At 34.8% G+C, this 20,585-nt stretch overlaps 1 protein-coding gene across 5 annotated transcripts in view; it reads right to left on the bottom strand.

Annotated features, from left to right (window-relative positions):
* The window catches only part of DNM1L (dynamin 1 like), a 48,686-nt gene that overhangs the window by 10,735 nt on the left and 17,366 nt on the right, over nt 1-20,585 (bottom strand). For 4 of the 5 annotated variants that reach the window (XM_047865746.1, XM_047865747.1, XM_047865748.1 and 1 more), the window contains exons 2-11: nt 19,816-19,963; nt 14,670-14,716; nt 14,199-14,270; nt 11,771-11,857; nt 10,141-10,303; nt 6,651-6,771; nt 4,774-4,905; nt 3,672-3,878; nt 399-519; nt 13-168 (exon numbers count right to left, since the gene is read on the bottom strand). In XM_047865746.1, the coding sequence (XP_047721702.1) occupies nt 13-168; nt 399-519; nt 3,672-3,878; nt 4,774-4,905; nt 6,651-6,771; nt 10,141-10,303; nt 11,771-11,857; nt 14,199-14,270; nt 14,670-14,716; nt 19,816-19,963 (1,254 nt within the window). The remainder of the gene's footprint in view (nt 1-12; nt 169-398; nt 520-3,671; nt 3,879-4,773; nt 4,906-6,650; nt 6,772-10,140; nt 10,304-11,770; nt 11,858-14,198; nt 14,271-14,669; nt 14,717-19,815; nt 19,964-20,585) is intronic. The other variant, XM_047865750.1, reaches the window with a different exon arrangement.

Raw genomic sequence — 20,585 nt, 5'->3', positions numbered from 1 at the left:
TTTGTCTGTTACCTGTGTACTGTAATTGCTACAGTGCTGAATGATCCTTTGCATTTCCTCATGAACTAGTTCCACACAACGCAGGCTGGGTTCTTCCAGACGTTTGATTTGCCGCTTGACCAGTAACTCAAATGAAACTTCAGGCACAAACAAAGCAGGACGAGGACCCTAAAAAAAAAAAAAGTTGAGCTCTTATTATAGCTATAGACAATTTTAGCTCTTGCCTAGGTTAAAATAAATCACATTGTTTGGTATTTTTCATGGCAAGTGCTTCCTAATATCAAGTATGAGGGCAAAGAGGCTGTACAGTTCATTTAAAAAGATATAGCTAATGGGTTCAAAATTATAATAAACCTTTAACCTCTTGTTTAAAAAAATTCTAAGCCGAGCATACTCACAGTAGCATTTCTAATGGCAGTCAAAATGTCAATAGTGTTAAGGCCACCTAGTGGGTCAACAGATTCTAAAGTTCGCCCAAAAGTCTCATGGAAAATATAACATATCCGAGCACCACCGCATCTGAAAGGCAATCAAGTATATGATTCCTGTTATTACTAAAAGGGAAAGAAGGTGCAAGTTAGAAGTCTTTAAGGTCTTATTTTCTGAGAACGTCTCAGATAAACGATTACATTTAGATCATTTTCATGTGCTCTTAACTCCATTATGAACCAGTTTCTCTATTTTTTTCTTTTAATGGAGAAGGGCATTCACATGTGTATGTGTGTGTGCACACAGAGCTGTTCTGTCAAAACACAGTCAACTAAGAACTACTGAACATCTTTTCTCTCCCTAGTTTTCTTCAACTATAAGCTTTTGAAAAGACCAGGAATGGTATCTTATTTGTTTCTGTCTATTCACAATTTAGAGGGGAAATAAATAAACTTTTCCTGTAAAGGGCCAGATAGTAGTTTAGACTCTTCAGGCCATACAGTCTGTCACAACCACTCTGTTCTACCACTGAGCACAAAAGCAGCCACAGACAAAATATAATAAGTATAGCTGTATTCCAGTGAAACTCAGGCACACAGAAATGTGGATTCTATATAATTTTCATGTCATGAAATATTCTTTGAATTTTTTTTCAACTATTTAAAAATATAAAAATCATTCTTAGCCAGTGAGCTACAGTTTGCCTACTCCTGCTTTAAACAAATCTCTACTGGGGCGCCTGGGTGGCTCAGTCGGTTGAGTGACCGACTTCGGCTCAGGTCATGATCTCACAGTCTGGGAGTTCGAGCCCCGCGTCGGGCTCTGTGCTGACAGCTCAGAGCCAGGAGCCTGCTTCAGATTCTGTGTCTCCCTCTCTCTTTCTCCGCCCCCCCCCCCCCCACTCATGCTCTGTCTCTGTCTCAGAAATAAATAAACACTAAAAAAAGAAAAAAAAATTTAAAGAAATCTCTACTATTCACTACTTTCTTACAGTTGTCTAGGCAGAAGGTGAACTAGCCTAACATTATGCTAGGTGAAATAAGGCAGACACAAAAGGACAAATACTGTATGATTCCCCTTATATGAAATACCTAGAATTGGCAGATTCATAGAGACAAAGCAAATTAGAGGTTCCTAGAGACGAGGAGGAGGGAACAAAGAGATACTGCTTAATGGATACAGAGTTTCTGTTGAGGTGATAAAAAATTTTACAAATAGACACCATTTGATGGTTAGACAATATTGTGACTGTATTAATGCCATTAAATTATACTTAAAATTACCAGTTAAAATGACCAGTCTGCCTTCAACCTTTCCCTTCTCCAAATAATTTTTCAAAATCACCATAATTATACTTCTAAAATGGGTACTCCTCTGACCAGAAGCGTTTTGTCTGTTACAGCAAGAAGTCTTCCAAATTCTGAAGATCTCTGGCTTTCCACAGTCTTGTTTTTAGATGCCTTTGCTGCCTTACCTCCTGTTAATGTCTTGTCATTGTACATACCATTCTGCAAATACACCCTGCATTATTCTTCGCTGTTCAAAGCCTAAAATACTCTTCTACTTACTGCATCCCAAAGTTCTATTCAGAGCCCAATCCAAATACATTCTAACTACGGCATTCTCCCAGTCCCTGAGAGAAATGTAAATGGTGTCTTTTCAGTGTCCTAAAGGCTTGAATAGGTGGTTACACAGGTATTTACTTTATTAACTATTTATAAAACCCCCCGTATATATTATATGCATGTTTCTGGATATGTATTTAATAAGTATTTAAATAAAAATACTTGATTATACTCCTGTTTGCCACACAATTGTGCCTCAGGTTACCTGGATCTACCTTACCCACTAAGCTCTTTTTTATTATTTTTTTAATGTTTATTTATTTTTGAGAGAGAGAGAGAGAGAGAGAGAGAGAGAGCGAGCGAGCAGGGGAGGGACAGAGAGAGAGGGAGACACAGAATCCGAAGCAGGCTCCCAGCTCTGAGCTGTCAGCAAAGAGCCTGACGCAGGGCTTGAACTCACAAACCATGAGATCATGACCTGAGCTGAAGTCAGACACCTAACCAATTGAGCCACCCAGGCACGCCCCCACTGAGCTCTTTAAAGATTCATCTTAGTAATCTTTATTTCCCTCAATATGCTATAAATATAATAACCAACCATCCAACAATTTATGGGATTAACTCACTTATATAAGGCCACCTGGGCCACACAAAAGTACACAGAACACACAAAAGTGCATATATAATTTCATGAGTGGTGAAATCTGAATAAGCTCTGTGGGTTGTACCAATGTCCATTTTCTCATTTTGTTACTGTACTATATACAAGATATCAACACTGGGGAAGATGGGGTGAAGGATTAACAGGACCTACTTGTACATTTATTTGCAACTTCCTGGAAGTCTATAATTATTTCAAAATGAGAAGATTTTTTTAAGTGAGAATTTAGAGAAATGAACATTCTTATGTATTGCTAATACAATCTATTAACAGTATGGCAACAGTAAGAGGCTTTTAGGATGTTATAACCTTTGACATAATAATTCCATTCTAGGAATTTATCCTAAGGGTTTACTTGGATACATGCCCTGGAAACAGTCCATCACAACATTTTTTATATTTGTGTATAAATGAAAACAACGTATCAGTAGTAAGGTACTGGTTTAAGAAATGAGAGTGTACCTAAAAAATAAAATACTATGTAAATTTTAAGATTGATAATAGAAATGTATAAGTAATATTAGTTGTTTGTGATATGTTGATTTACAAAATGATTCCAAAATAGCATGTATAGCATCTGATTTTTGAAGATGTGTAATACAGGCATTTATAATGCATAGAAAAATGTCTAGATTCATGCCAAAATTAGCAGGGAGTATTTCTAGTTAGTGGAATTAAGTAATTTTGTCATATATTCTTTTTATCTGCATTTTCTTCCTTTTTTTCATGAATAATTACAGTGTGTATATTAAAGAAATGAACATTTAAGAAGTTACCAAATATTTTAAAGATTTATCCAAGTTTTATTAAAAAAAAAAAACCTGAAATTTTTACTGTGCTTTATAGTTTACAGAGCATTTTTACACATACATCAGACATCATCCTATGCAAAATACTACTTTACAGGTAGTATAAATCACAATCAGATCATCTCAGATTTAAAGTCACTATTATAAAAATTAACGTAACCTAGCAATTCAGGTAACCAAATCCATACAAAATTTTTTTTTACTTACAGCTCTGAAGTTTCAATATATTTTGCGGTTCCTTCAATAGTGTTACAATATTCTGTGGCAAATTTGGTAATAAGCTGGAGTAAAGTAGCACTTTTATCATCCACAGGTTCACCATAGCTATTTAGGAGAGACTGATACTGAGCAGCTAGAACATTTATTCTTGTTTTCAGCTCTGGTAAGCAGTCTCTGATGTGATGCATCAGTAACCTAACAAAGGTTAGAAAAATGATTTAAAGTAAAACTGTGTATTTTGAAGCCCCAAACAGCTCAAATTTTTAAAATGCCAATAATGGTGAAAGCTGTCAAATAATTTGTCTTGGCAGGAAATAATGCAATTTTAGGCTAGAAATAAATACTTAGTCTGAACAAAGACAACTTGATTGACACTTTAAATTTGCCTTCAACCCATAAAATTATAGCAGTTGTTAAGAGAATCAAATATAAACTGAAACATATTATTTCTATATTAATTACAATTACCTCAAAGAAAGTAAGCTACTCAATATAATTCTACCTAGATGATTTTTGTTTCTGACTTATCTTAGCAGAGTGAAAATCAATCTTATTAAGATCCAAGTCTATCAGCCTTTATTTAGAGAGTAAGACAAAAGAAAAAACAGCTTTCATTTTAGTCATTTATAAATTACCTAAAAAGGTCTTCCAGTCCCTCTACCATCAGTGGGTATTAAGAAATTCAAGGTACATACCTTAAATTCTTTTTATGAATAATAGAAGGCATCCAAAAATAAGACTAGATTATGTGAAAAATTATAAATTTTAATTAAGTTCCTGAAATCCCAAGTGGAAACTAAGTCATTTGTTATCTAGTTCTAGCACCAAAAATAAATGACTGTCAAGAACTTCATAATTAAGATGTCTTAAAATTCCCTTGCGCATTTCTAAACTCCATAATTTAATGCCAACCACCCCAATAAAAAAAGATATCTATATTACAAGAACCTACAAGAAACAAGACCTGAAACTATATACATAAGAACATTATGAAAATATAAAGAACTAAAAATGAGAGCTCTCAGACACCTACTGGCAAGCAAACAAACAAACCAACAAAATCTCATTTTTCAAGAGGTAAAAATGTTACCTGTTCAGAGTCCTAGCAAGATACTTTGTTCCATTTCTATTAGCCAGGGATGGGTATTTCTTTTGAAGAAAAGCATATTCATCACGGATTGAATCAGTTACACTCTTCTTATTGTTAATGTCTAGCTGGCTCCTAAGGTTGAAAAATAACAAAACCTTTCAACTAAAGTCAACTGAGGTCTTCTACATACCTTGGATGATGATGATGATGATGATGATGATGATGATGATAGCACCAAGCATTGTTTGTAATGCCTGATACGGATTGTTTTATTTAATTCTTGCAGTAATACTATGCAGTAGGTATTATTCCATTTTATGCCAAAGGAACTGAGGCTCAGGGACATTAACCTACCCAAGGTCACATGTTAAGTACTTCAGCCTGTATTCAATCTGTGACTTGTAAGTAAATAATGCCTGAATAGTTTAGGACTCATAACTACCATTCACTATAGTCAAAAGCAGTACTCTTAAGTAACAGGGATAGACATGTGAAAAAAGTAAAAGCATGATAGCCAGCTGTATATTTTATCCATGGACAGGCAATGGATTTCTACCAAAAATAATTAACTTGAAGAGCAGTCAACTACAAATGCAACAGTTTTATACCATGAGCTCGCATGAAAAGAGAGTGGGAATTAAAAACACACACACACACACACACACACACACACACACACACACAAAAGAAAAGAAAACAAAAAGAGAAATCAAAGTATAGGAGAGTTAGGACATACGAATAAAGCAGACAACTGAAAGAGATCTTGGATATCACTTAGTAAAAACATTTTCATTTTATTTATTTGTTTAATTTTTTTTTTTTTTTTTTGAGAGAGAGAGAGAGGGAGGGCGTGCAAGTGCAAGTGGAGAAGGGGCAGAGAGAGAGGGTGACAGAGAATCTTAAGCAGGCTCCACACCTAGCATGGAGCCCAACCTTAGGCTTCGATCTCACGACTGTGAGATCATGACTTGAGCTGAAATCAAGAGTTGGACACTTAACAAAATGGGCCACCCAGGCATCCCTTTATTTATCTATTTATTTACTTTTTGAGGGAGAGAAAAGCAGTATCATTTTAAAAGGCCTAAAACCCAAACATGTTAGGTGTCATTTAAGGCCACATTATATATCTAGTTTAGAGACAAACTAGGACTAGAACCCAGATCTCCTGTTAATTTCAGTGCTGCCTACTTTATAAAGGCTTTGGACTAAGAGAGTGCTTCATTTGAAATCTGCTTTCACCATGTGACTTTGGGAGATATAAAACTTGAGCCTTCTAATTATAAAATAGACACCAACACCTACCTCACAGCGATGTTGTAAGGGTTCAAAGAGATACCATTTGCAAATTGCTCACAGTAAAGTCTCTAAAACATAATTAGACACTCAGTAGTAGTTTCCTTTCCACAATTTTTAATACCAGCTATTCATTATTAGAATACCTTTAATAAAATTTCTCCAAGTCACATCCTGGCAAATACAAAGGATCAATCACTAATGCCAGAGGTGTTAAGCCAATTTATTAAAATCCTACCATCTTAAACTCTTTCTTGATTGCATGCAAATTTAAATAATACTCTTTTTTCTTATCCAGTGCACTCCTCATACATAACACAATAGGCAGGAATTTTTCAAGCCTCGCTATTAAATTTTCTTCCACTTTATAGCACTGCTTACTTTAAAAATCCTTTCCATTACAAACACCCACAGGAGGCTTTAGTGGATCTTTTCTCCCTTTAGAGCACTGAATTCCTAACAATACCACAGTTACAGAAAAAGGGAAAAAGAGGGATCATATCACATTTTAGATTACTTTTTAAAATTCAGATTTGCTCTGAAATGGGAATGCTGCAATTATTATCCCATTCTTGATTGCTAACCTGTTAACTACTCCAATTATTCCAAGTTTGACTGGTATAACCCTTCCCATCAATACATCCATGGCATCAGTACCCGCATCCATGAGGTCAAGTTTAGTGATTACAGCTAAGGTTCTGCGACCTGGTAAATGCAAAAAAGAAAAGATATTGATCCATTAAATAAAGCTATTCAGTATTAATAAAGAAAAATCCTCATCTATAATCCCTCCTTAATGTTACTTCTGTCATCATTTTGGCAGTATTTTTCCAGCCTTTGCTTATAGATACTTTTTAAAGTTTATTTACTTTGAGACAGAGACAGAGAGAGGGCAAGCTGGGCAAGTGCAGAGAGAGAGGGTAAGAGAATCCCAAGCAGGCTCTGTGGGGTCAGTGCCAAGCCAGAATCGGGGCTCCATCTCACAAACCACGAGTTCATGACCTGAGCTGAAATCAAGAGTTGGATGCTTAACCCACAAATACTTTTTAAAAACTTACTTTAGGGGCACCTGGGTGGCTCAGTTAGTTAAGCATCTGACTCTTGATTTCAGTTCAGGTCATGATCTCGTGGTTCATGAGTTCGAACTCTGCACTGGGCTCGAGCCTGCTTGGGATTCTCTCTCTTTCTCTCTCTCTCCACCCCTCCCCTCCCCTGTTTTCTCTTTCTCTCTCTCTCTCTTTCAAAAATAAATAAACTTTTAAAAAAATAGAAAATTATAAAAAATAACTTATTTTAATCATCATGTAAAATTAAAAAAATTTTTCACATATAGTGTTTTTTATTAGCTCTTAGGGCTCATTTTTTATAAGTATTTTAAAAATCTATTTAAAATTTACTCACTCCTGTTGTATAGTTCCAGGAGTTTTGATAAATGCAAAAGAGTTATGTCACTTCCACCTCAAGACAAAACAGTTGTATCACTTCCCCCCAAATTTATTTGTACTACCACCCAATCAAACCCCTTTTCTTTAAAAAAATTTTTTTCAATGTTTATTTTTGAGACAGAGGGAGAGAGAGAGGCACAGAGAGAGAGGGAGACATAGAACCCAAAGCAGGCTCCAGACTTTGAGCCGTCAGCACAGAACACGACACGGGGCTCAAACCCACGAACCGCCAGATCATGACCTGAGCCGAAGTCGGAGGCCCAACCGACTGAGCCACCCAGGTGCCCCTCAAACCCCTTTTCTATTCCTAGATTTGCTTTTCCAGAATATGACATAAATAGAATCATATACATATATATAGCCTTTTGACTCTGGCTTCTTTCACTTGACATAATGCACTTGAGAGTCATCCGTGTTGTTGCATATATCAATAATTCATTCTTTTTCATTGCAAAGCAGTGTTCCATGGTACGGATATACTATAGTTTGGTACTTTGAGAAACATTTGGGTTGTTTCCAGTTTTAGGAGATACAAATAATAGGTTTTCATTTAACATGGGTAAATGTCTAGGAGTGGTACTGACTGAACTTTTTAAGAAACTGACAAACCGCTTCAAAGTGGCCAGTACCATTCCCACCAGTAATGTGTAAGAACCGCAGCTGCTCTGCACAGTGTCTAATTTTACATACGGCATTTTCAACATTGCTTCACATCTACAAAATCATTCTTTTTAATGATTCCCTACCCATCACTACCTTAATAATCTATTATTATCTTAATCTATTATAATCTTAATCAGTCCCACTATGGGCCATATATTAAGTTGAATTTAATTTTTTGACACTATAAATAATACTCGATGGGACTATTTCTTTACAATATATGACCGGATTCAGATTCCTAGATCAAGGGGTGCCTGGGTGGCTCAGTCGACTCTTGACTGTGGTTCAGGTCATGATCTTGCAGTTCGTGAGATCGACCCCGCAACGGGCTCTGTGCTGACAGTGTGGAGCCTCCTTGGGATTCACTCTCTCCCTCTCTCTTCCCCTATCCCACTTTCTCTCTTTCAAAATAAATAAACTTAAAAAAAAAAATTACTAGATCAAAAGTATGATCCTATTTATGGCTCAAAGTTCAGTTTAAAATCGAATGCATATAAAATGCTTAATAGTTTAAATGATAAATGTAAAATTTAAATAAACCTTTTGATAGAGTTTAATTAATTTATTTCTTACTATTATTTTTTAAGTAAACTCTACCCACAATGTGGGGCTCAAACTCATGACCTTGAGATCAAGAGTCATATGCTCCACCGTCTGAGCCAGCCAGGAGCCCCTAGAGCTTATCTTCCAATCTAAAATGAACATGTAGTAAATACTTCTTAAAAGCGGGGCGCCTGGGTGGCTCAGTCGGTTAAGCATCCGACTTCGGCTCAGGTCATGATCTCTGTGCTGACAGCTCAGAGCCTGGAGCCTGCTTCACATTCTGTGTCTCCCTCTCTCTCTGACCCTCCCCCATTCATGCTGTCTCTCCCTGTCTCAAAAATAAATAAACGTTAAAAAAAAAAATTAAAAAAAAAAACTTCTTAAAAGCTTTAAATTAAATAAAAATACTTTTAAAAATTACTGTTTATGGGAATTTTAATTAGTAGCCTTAGCATTAACTTTTCCTACCAAACTTTTATTTCAAATTCTTCTTCAAAGCAAGAAAAAAGAAAACAGGACACAGCCCACAGAACCCCCAAATACTACAGTAAAAAAATTAGATCCTATGTGGAGCAAAGCTACATTTATTAGCAGCAATAATAATTACTCTCTTATAAGCTGCCATTGTATATATACTATGAGATGTATATCACAGCATTAGTCAACTATCATACAATGATCCAGAGTATGAACTAATCCTTGGGGTTATGAATACTTCATAAAAGGATTTTACCTTTATTTCTAAGAATTTCCTCTGCCTTACGTCTGTCTAAATGTTTTCTACCTCTGCAGAATGTAGATAACCACAATTAGCTACTGTATCATAATCGACAATGATCAATTATGAGTTAATTATTCTTAGAAGTCAGCTAGTCAAAAATCTAAATCATTTTATTTCTACAAAACAAACCGTCCTTGAAAAGCCATCTTATTATTTAAAAAAAATTTTTTTTAATGTTTATTTATTTTTGAAGGGGAGAAAGACACAGCATGAGCAGGGGCGGGGCAGAAGAGAGGGGGACACAGAATCCAAAGTAGGCTGCAGGCTCTGAGCTGTCAGCACAGAGCCCAATGCAGGGCTCGAACCCACGAGCTGTGAGATCATGACCTGAGCTGAAGTCAGATACTTAACTGACTGAGCCACCCAGGTGCCCCTCATATTATAATTTTAAAGTCATCAGGTAACCATTACAAATATGGACATTATGTTAAGTATTTTTGCCTTGACTATACAGCAACTAACCCATTAAAACTTTATTTTCCATCCGAATCTCTATTTGTAATTATAAGCAGAATAGGAGCACATTGTTTTTTAAATCTGTAGTAACAGTTTGATATTCCTTTTAAAAATATTCCTTTCTTGAGGGTAGATTTACCACTGTTAACCAACCATATCTCATTAAATATAAACATTTGTCCTTACCATCTGGATCTACCTCTCTTGAAATCTTAAGGGCCTCTGATGTGGCCATATCGGTATTAGCAGCAGTGACAGCAAGGATGATGGAATTTGGATTACTGATGAAGCGAAGAATGAGCTCTCGGATTTGAAGCTCAATATCCTTAGGTTGATCACCCACAGGCACCTGAACCGAAGAGAAATGAAGAAGGAACTAGTAATAAAAATCAACTCAGCCTCCCCTCACTTAATCTACAGAATGTAGGCATTACTCCATTTACAGTTAAAATGAAGAAAGTATATACATACTACTAGTAGTGGTATGTATGCATTTGGTAATACGTGAAAGCCTCAAAATGTACCTCTTGCAAATATCAGAAGTCTACTGTGTGAAGGATTGGTCAGTGCTAATTCCTAGAGACAAATTCATTCATTCATTCATTCATTCATTCATTCATTCATTCAATTACCAAATATTTATTGGCAGCCTAATATATTTCAGGCACTGTTCTACATCACATATGTCATGGTAGTCATTAAGAAAAAAGAGACTGATAATTATTTGAAATCAGATTATGCTTTTAAATAATGAGGGAAGAACTCAGATAATGACATTTGAGAGAATGGCCAGAAACTGAAGGAGATAAGGGAGAGTTACATGCAGATATCTAGTGGAAGAATATTCCAGCAAGATGAATGATAAGGTCAGAACACTGGAACAGAAGGAGTGAGAAGAGTAACAGGATACTTTAAATCTCTTTTTAGAACTTAAGCTTTTACTGTGAATGAAATGAAAAGCCAATGGAGAGATTTTGAGCCAAGGAATGACACAATCTAATTTTTACCTTAACAGCATCATTCTGGCTGATTACTTAACAGATTATGAGGAAGACCTGTTAGGAGGCTGTTGCAGTAACGCAGGTGAGATGATAGTGGCTAGATGAGGATGTAGCTACAAATGTGTATATACAACAGAATTCTAGATATATTTTAATGTAAGGAGAGCCAAAAAGATCTGCTCACAGAGTAATGTGGAATAAAAAAGTATCAAGGCTGACTACAAACTTTTTGGCTAAGCAACTGACAGAAGAGGGTTGCCATTTATTTAGTTGGGGGAGATTATAGCAGGATCAAGTCAGCTTGAGGGACAGGTCAGAAATTTAGCACGAGACATAACAAGTTTGAAACGTCTACTAGACACGTGTGTGGACATGCCAAATAGACAGTTACAAAAGTCTGGAGATGTTTAAATGCTGTCAACGTACAGACATTCATGTATTTAAACCCATAAGTTTTGACGAAATCATCAAGGGGGGGGTAAGTGTACCCACTTGACAAGAGGTCTAAAAACTGAGCTCTAGGCACTCACTGTTAACACTGGGAAGATAAGAAACCAGCAAAAGAGACAGAGAAGGAGTGGACAGTGATGCTGGAGAGAAACCTGCAGAGTATGGTGTCGTGGAAGCCAAGTAAAGAAAGTGTTTCAAGGAGAAGGGAGGGCTCAACTATATCAATGCTGCTAGATCAAGGTGACTGGAAAAAAAAAAAAAAAAAAAAAGGCTGATTATTCTCATATAAGGTCAAGTTAAAACCACATTTGCTCGAGTGAAAACAAGCATGACCAAATCCACGATGAGTAACAACTAATCTTTACCTTGGTCATTCCTGGCAAATCCACAAGTGTCAGATTGACAACATTGGGTGAAAAAATCTTAAGATGAATTGGCTCAGGGCTTACTCCCTAAAAATAAGTTTTAAAATACATTAAAATCACATTAAAATTTCATTGAAATATAAAAATGCAAAGTACATCTCATTTCAAGTAGATAGACTCTAGATGCTTTCAGATACAAATTAAACCATGATCCCTAAAACATTTCAGCAATCAAAACCTGATGAAACCCATGGGAAGTAAGGCAGCCAGCCAGCCATATAGCAGGTTATAAGCTTACTCAATCCTGTAACATTAATATACAAAATTTATTTATCCTTTATTATTCCACATTCTTTTCTCTGGTTCTAGACAGATACAATTTCTTAAGTACGTTTAATAGACTTAGAGCTGAACAAAAGAACACTGTGTCACTATCCAAATTTATGAGGTTCTTGAGTAGACAGTGAGGCATAGGTAACAAGTTATCCACATCAACTTGGTTCCTAATCTTTGAATATCAGGTAGCAAAAACATATTCTAAGAGACTCCTCAGAAAATTTATCTCCATCTTCAGATTCCTGAATTCAAATAGTAGAATTTGGATAGTGAGAAATACCTTTATTTCCCTAGACTGAGATCATTATACACACTGCCTTCTCTTCACCACTGGCCCTCTACAAGTTTTAGAGCTGAGTCAGCTACATGTAAAAAGGCACATAGAAAATGTGCATTCGTCTTTGCATATGCCCTTCTTTATCCTTTAAAATGTCCTCTCATCTACCTACCTTTTATCTTCCTTCATACACACCCACTGAAAATTTTAATTTCACAGAAAGCTTTTTTGAAACATCCTTTACTCTGAGTTATATTAGATAACTCCAAACTACTTTTCTATTTCAAACACATCAGTGTTCCAAAGTCATGTGCTGATATTCAGCATACCTACCCAGCTTGTGTACTTCTCAGGCATTCCCTTCTCATGTCCAATACAAAGCTTTGCTCAAATGCCTTTACAACTCCAATCTCATAAATATTTTAAATCCCTCAGGGCTTTATGTTAGGCATATGAAATCATTTAGATATTTATACATATGAAATTACTTACATAAGATCAAAGTATCATTTACTTCATTACAAACATGATTTAGGAAAGAAGAGATTTTTCACAGATTTGGGGGTAGGGGACTTCTCATCTTTTGGACACTGTGGGTGAGAAAACCTGCTAGGTAAGTATATCACATCCCCACCATAAATTAAACATCTTGTTGGTATACAGACTCCATCTTTCATAACATTCAGTCTAGTTTAACTAAAATTTTCCTTTCTGAAACACTAGTCACATCCATTATAAATTCTAGCCCTATGTAAAATTACCACCAATTCCTAAGTTCAGTAAATCCATGGGGACACAGGAGAGAATTCAGACTGATACTACGATTAATAACATCCCCGAAGTTAAAATTATCCCTGATATAATTACAGGACAGACAACAAGCTAATCTAGTTTGCTGCCACTTTTTCTACCTCTTCTATACAACACAATCATTAGAAATTCAGGGAAGTATGGTAGCAGCAGCAGCAGTAACTCAAAGGTTACCAGGCCAGAGTTCAATAATGAACAAAGCTTAGTCAGAGAGATAAATATCCTGACTAGACATAAAGAATTGACGTGGCTCAAAAATGCCTTTGTGTCAGGACAACCTCTTCAGCACAACATCTGGCAGATCAAAGGGCTCAGTGAATACTTGTCGAATATTAGTACTAGGCCAGGGCCCACTTGCTGGATTAAGTAGCCTTTGGATAATACAAGAATGGAGGTTAAAAAAGAAAAGAAAGAAAAGAAAAAAGGAAGGAAACAGAAAGATAGTTAAGGATAAAGAAAGGAGAGAAAACAGAGCATTTATGAGAAGCAGTGATAGTGCTTGGTGTCAAGATTAATGGCATCTTAGACACATTTTTTTTTTTTTTTAATTTTCACAATGTTAGAAAACAGGAATTAAGTTGTTAACATTAGTTTTCATTTTCATCAAAGAAAACTTCTCTCTTTACTTTCGTAAGTAAATCTAGCCTTACTCAGGTAAGAGAGCTGTTCAAAATCTCCTAAGTTACATAATGCTTCTTGAGTTAGAGTACAATCAATCCATCAGAAAAAAATAACTTACTATAGCAATATTAAATACAAAAATTATATAAGTGATATATAAGTCACAAGATAAACAATCATCTAAATGAAATATTTGATAGTATATGAAAGCTCTAAGAAACAAAAGGGATTTTAAGTAAGGTTTTTATATACTTGTGAAAATACTCCATTAGTTTCAAAGACCAGGACTATGAATTTACAATGCCCATAACACATTATACACAGAATACTCTCAATGATATATTTACTGAGGTTTATACATTCTAACTCTAAAAAGATGCCTACCTTATTATTTCCCGAAATCCTTTCTGTTTCGTTTTCAATTTCTTGTCGAATTTCATCAAAATCCGTGTAAAGCTAAAAATTATTGAAACAAAAAGGACAACGTTCATGATAAGATCAATAGTTCTTAAGTGAGGGGTTGATAAATTTCAAGGATGTCTACAGATCTGCTTCAGAGAATTAGTAAATTCTAATATATACATGTATTTTCTAAGCCAAGGAGTCTTAGTTTACATGAGCTTTTCAAAGCTGCCTGATCCCACAACAGTTAATTTCCACATTACAATAAGGTTCAACATAAAGTGTCTTCCAAATAAACTGCTATGGTTAGAAATAAGATTTATTTTACAAGGAGCAGTTGCTTCAAGATAACATAACACACTGCCAATCGTAAGAAACTAAATTATCAACTACTTGTACAAAAAAATGTATCAACATATTATCTCTTCATAATATTCTTGTGTGATTGATTACCTTATTTTTGGTGTGAAGAAATTTACCCCATTCTTCTGCTTCAACCCCTAGAAAAAGAAAAACTCCATTTATTGGAAACTATAGCAATTACCTTTTTATCTTAGGAATTCAAAAAGGCAACACAATATTATTTGTTCCTATTTTGCCACTGACAAGCAGTATTTTAAGACCTCCTAAATTATACTTTCATATTTTAAAAACTATCATATATTTCAAAAAATGACTTTTGAGAGTTACTCACAGATCTTCCTTTTGAAATCTAGATTTGAAATCTAGAGTCTGAAAATAAAATTGTTCATTTCTCTTCATATTTTGTATGTAATTATATTATGGTAAAAGCATATGCTTTGTTTTTAAATATCTTACACATAAAAGCAGTTTATACAACGAAAGTAACTCAAGCAAATGGCTAACAGAAGAAAAACTAAGAATCCTACTGAGTAATGCAAAAAGCACATGTAATAGATTTACACAAATAACTCAAGGTAAAAATTTGTAATATGTAAATGAAACGTTTTTCTTTTAAATTTGGTTTCCTGCTGGTTACCTATAAAGTCACAATTTGCTGTTCCTTTAAAGAGTTCTCTCAGTAGTGCAAAATTATCCTGTAACTTATATGTACTTTCAAGGTGATTTTCCCACCAGGGCCAAGACTATGTTTTCCCTTGGAAATGAAGGTTAGAAAGCAATGAAATGAGTGTTTGTGGGTGGGAGGAGACAGACAGACCCTAGCATATGTACTGTATGGAGTCGCTACTCTCCATGAGTTTCCAGTAATAGGTCTGTTCTTCCTGCACTTCTTGAAAAAAAAAAGAAAATATAATTCACTGTGGGCACTGTTTCAAGTGGTCTAAATCTTGGCGAGCAAGTTTTGTTTTATTTTTCTCAGAAAAACTAGAAACATTTAATTGTAGAAAAGTAACCAAACTGCCTCCCCTAAGCACAGCTATTCTGTGCTTTTTATTCTTTTGCCAAATTCAGAGTTCTAAGTATCCTAATGACTGAGTTCATGAATAACTCTTATCGGTCACCTGAAATCAAAATAAAAATGACTAAAAGATAGTTAAATAAATATTGAAGAAAAACTGATTCAATTCTTTGGTGGAAATAAGTAAATAAAACTGGATCCTTTTTGCTAATAAAATGCTCACCTACTTGAAGCTTAGTACCTTCTTCCAAGAAGTCTCATTGGAGGACTGGAGTAATCTAGGTGAACAGAACTCACAGAGACAGCTACTACGTACCAAAGGGGGGGGGGGGGGTTAATTTACCTTATCGTTTAAAAGAGGTCTGGCTTAACAAGCATGTTTTTAAAAATAAAAATAAAATAAATTACATTCACCACCAAAAAAACCCCTGCATTCTGATGCAATGCCAAAAGGTAACAAGAACCACCTACAATCAATGTGGATAGGCAAATAAAAATGGAAGAAAAATAATGCACACAGCCTGTAAGAGTACGTAAGCACACATGCAGGCATACTAGAAAAAAAAGGGCCAAAAACAATGGATAAAGGAAACCTTTAGAAAGGTGTCTTGAGTTTTTCCATGTAGCAGGGTCTGCAGTTAAAGAGAAACAGCACAGAATGATAAGTTTAATGCTTAACCCTAGTATTTTAAATCTTTTTAAAAAGTCAAATCTGCAGAAACCTGAACACATTTCAAATGCACGGAGCATCCAATTTTTCAAAATTTACAACTGTAATTCCCATTACAATTAATAGTAAATACCTAAAGGGATATATATGTTTTAAGTGATATAAATGAAGCATACCACGTGCCATAATTTGCTGGTATTTTCCATCACAGCTAATTGTATTACTTCTGGTTTCTAGTTCTAACACAACCGGATTAAAATTGATTCACTCTCGAAAAATCTGCCATAAATATTTGATATGTAGGAAAAGATAAATTGCCTGGCACAAAAAAATCTACAAAGCATACCAAACACATTTTCCAAAACCTCAAAAGTAAATATATATGAGTATTTACCCTATTCATGAAGAATGAGCTTTTTATAAGGGATTATTTTCTTTAAAATACATACTGAATTTAAAAAGAACACCATAAAAACAATTTTGGTCTTTAATCAACATGCTATTTTTGGATTTTGTCTAAAAGGAAATCTGAAAAAAGACTGATTCTTTTTTTTTTTTTTTTTTAATTTTTTTTTTCAACGTTTATTTATTTTTGGGACAGAGAGAGACAGAGCATGAACGGGGGAGGGGCAGAGAGAGAGGGAGACACAGAATCGGAAACTGGCTCCAGGCTCTGAGCCATCAGCCCAGAGCCTGACGCGGGGCTCGAACTCCCAGACCGGGAGATCGTGACCTGGCTGAAGTCGGACGCTTAACCGACTGCGCCACCCAGGCGCCCCAAAAAAGACGGATTCTTAAAAATATATGAAAGATAAATGTGAAGTTGAAAGTTCAAACTAAATCAGTGTGAATCTATTTTTAGTAAGATTTTATCAGAAAATTCTTTCACACTGGCAAAAGGGGGAGCAAGCTGAGAAATACTATATAAATATACTGACACCTCAATTATCCTACTTGGCTGACAGAATGAAGGATTCCACATTACATAAAATTTCCTGATAATTACACATATTAAACATTAAGATATTTTATTTTAGTCAGTTTTGATGGACCTGTATCTAAAATGGATTATTCTGGGGCGCCTGAGTGGCTGAGTCGGTTAAGTGTCCAACTTTGGCTCAGGTCATGATTTCACGGTTCATGGGTTTGAGCCCTGTGTTGGGCTCTGTGCTGACAGCTTGGAGCCTGGAGCCTGGAGCCTGGAGCCTGGAGCCTGCTTTGGATTCTGTCTCCCTCTCTCTCTGCCCCTTCCGCTCATGCTATGTCTCTGTCTCTCAGAAATGAATGTTAAAAAAAAAAATTTTAATAAAAAATGAAAAAATAAAATGGATTGATTATTCTGCTCCATGTCATCCTAAAATATACTGCTCTAAATCAGCCTATTATTGCAAACTTCGGCCTTTGTTACATAACAAAGCCCTCTGAGGCTATAAATCCCTATCCAAAATGGTTAGAAACTGATTTTTTCTTTCTTTTAAGTTTTCCTGTCTGATTATGTTTTCCTTACTTTCTCCTCTCTGGTTTGTCAGACTGTCAGGTAGTTCATACTCTTCTGGCTAACTAAATGTTTATCTGTTTCTTTGTTTCTAATTTTCTCTGGGTTACAATGATTCATGGCCAGGTAGATTGGTTACCTTAGTATAAAGAGGATCTGATGAGAAAACTAAGGAACTATGCTAATTATTAATAATACACATGAAGTTTAATACTCAAAATTTATGAAATCTAGTTTGTGTTCTGGGTAGCTGAGTTGTCATTTTAAGTGAGGATTAAGTGTGTCTTAAGTAATACAAAATATTGTGCGGTTTTTTTTTTTACATAAAATGTAAACACTAAGCTTTGAAAAAAAAAAAAAAATATATATATATAGGTAAGATGTGCAGATTTGCTGACCAACCACTAAGATGAGAGATATCAACAAAACATGGTGAACATATGAGCAGAGATACTGAGGAACTGACACTTCTGTGGCTGAAATGTCACCTTTTTCTACAAACACTACCCACATCTACAGTTTCTAAGAGACAGGATATCTATCATTTGCCCTTTTCATGATGACTGAAGAAAATAAAGGGTTAAAAGAAAGAGACCTAATTAATGCCATATAGTTTCTTAATGTCTGATTTTAAGTTTTCTGGTATACTTCATGATGTAAGTTAGTAGTAATGAAATTTTAAGTATTATTCTATATATTTGAAGCTGAATCATAGGTTAGTTCAACATGATTAAATTCGAGGCTTAGAATTTCAATACTAAACAAATATCATAGAAATACAAAGTGATGAATAATATACCAAGAAGCTACCTAATACACTTAATTAATAGGCTCCCACATATCCTCTGGCAGTCTATCCAAAAATACTACTTGTTAACATCTAAACTTCATTAACTTGCTTCAGTGATTAACTTTCTATAGTCATTGCAGATGCTCATGATAGGTTTTTTTTTTTCTCCTTAAAAAAAAAAAACAAGCTATCACTACCAATACTCCTATAATAATAGAAAAAATAATTAAAGTAACTTCAATTTCATCAATACTATCATCCCTTCTTAGATGAGAATCTAAGTAGAATGAAACTGCATTGAAAACAGATCTCTGCAGATGAGTAACAAACATGGTACTCTGCTGCCAATGTAATTAGCTATTTTACAGACTTATAAATAAGAAAGTCTGAGCCAAACACTGAACTAAAAAGGAAGATTAAATATATTATTTTCGTCAAACATTCCAACCTCACTAATATAAATAAATATAAATAGGACACACGCTTAATAAGCAATTTAATAGCCACTGATAGACACCACATTTCTCAAAATATTTTCAATTTAACCAAAGAACTGCTATAAAGTACAGTACATGTTTTTCTCATTTTAATATTCCACATTTGCTATTGGAGGAGTGGGTGGATCTTAAAACCGAAATAGTATGTGCTATGTAGGTAAGCATGGCAAGAGAAGGACAGTAAAAAAGATAAAAATAAAAAACCAAAACTCTTTCTAAAAATAATATTCATCTTAGCTTGAAGGGCAAAAGATTAAAAATTAGCAAGTACATGGTGACACCAGAAAAGGGAAGGTGAGATAACCCTGCTGTAATAAAAAACAAAATCATTTTAAGTGTATTTAAAATTTTTAAACTAGAATCTAAATGATTTAAATTTCTAAATCAAAGTAAAAAAGTAAAAACAGTTTTTAAACACTAGGGGAAAAAAGCTTAAAACACTCCAAAAGACACAAAAATTTTTCTTTAAAATAACTGATTTCTATTTACTGAGTATCTCACTAAATTCTCCATAAACATTAACAACAGTTTACTAATAAGCTGAACTACCAAAAAGGTAGTATTCCAAACAACTCTACTTATGGTCCTCAAAACTTACTGTTTTTTTTTTCTTTACATGAGAAATGATGCATTCCACCTCTCTTCACAGGAATTCTGCTTTTGTTATAACCACTAATTTCTGGTCTAATCTGGTCTAATGTGTTTTTAAGATTCAAGCAAAAATGAAGAATTTTTAAATAATTCTTATTCCGATTCTAAAATTTACCATTTTCTTCTCCTGTTGTTTTTCGCTTATCTTCGGGTGAAACATGGACTAGCTGCAGAATGAGAGGTCTCCGGGTGACAATACCAGTGCCTCTGGGAAGCAGGTCCCTCCCCACTAGGCTTTCTAGCACTGAGCTCTTTCCACTGCTCTGAAAACAGAATACACAAGAGCAAAATGAGTTTCTACATAGATTTTTTAAATAACTTAAAAAGACTACACTGACAAAGCACCATACAAAGAAATTAAAGAAAAAATTACTGCAAAGACTTTTAAAATGAAAGTTTAGTTTTATTTTCTATTATATGATCTTTATTTCTTTAAAATAAAAACTCCAAAAAGAGAGATTAAAGTCCTACTCTCCCCCCACCCCCCCCAAAATAAAGTCCCACTCTCCTGTAATTTTCCTACTTTTTTTGATACTCTCCCAACCAGGTTTTCAAAACCTGTAATACTGGCACGTAATGTTATGTCTATGAGAATATATTACTTTAAATGGGGTAGTACTACATGTATTTTTCTCTAACCGGCTTTTATTTTTGATGTAGCAATCACAGATAATATTCCATATCAATATACTAACATCTGTGTTTAATGGTCAAATAGTATTCTACAGTGTGTAAAGCCAAACTTGACTTGGACATTTAAATGGTTTTTGCTACCATTAACAAGGCTACAGTGCACATGGTTTATACATATAACCTTACTCACTTATCCTATTACTTCACTGGATTTAGTTCATTAAATGAAATTGCTAAAGAGCTAAAGATTAA

Source organism: Prionailurus viverrinus, chromosome B4 (genome assembly GCF_022837055.1).
Source record: "Prionailurus viverrinus isolate Anna chromosome B4, UM_Priviv_1.0, whole genome shotgun sequence".
NCBI lineage: Eukaryota > Metazoa > Chordata > Mammalia > Carnivora > Felidae > Prionailurus > Prionailurus viverrinus.
Note: the sequence above shows the minus strand (reverse complement) of the source record. Positions and strands in the feature narration are given on the sequence as shown.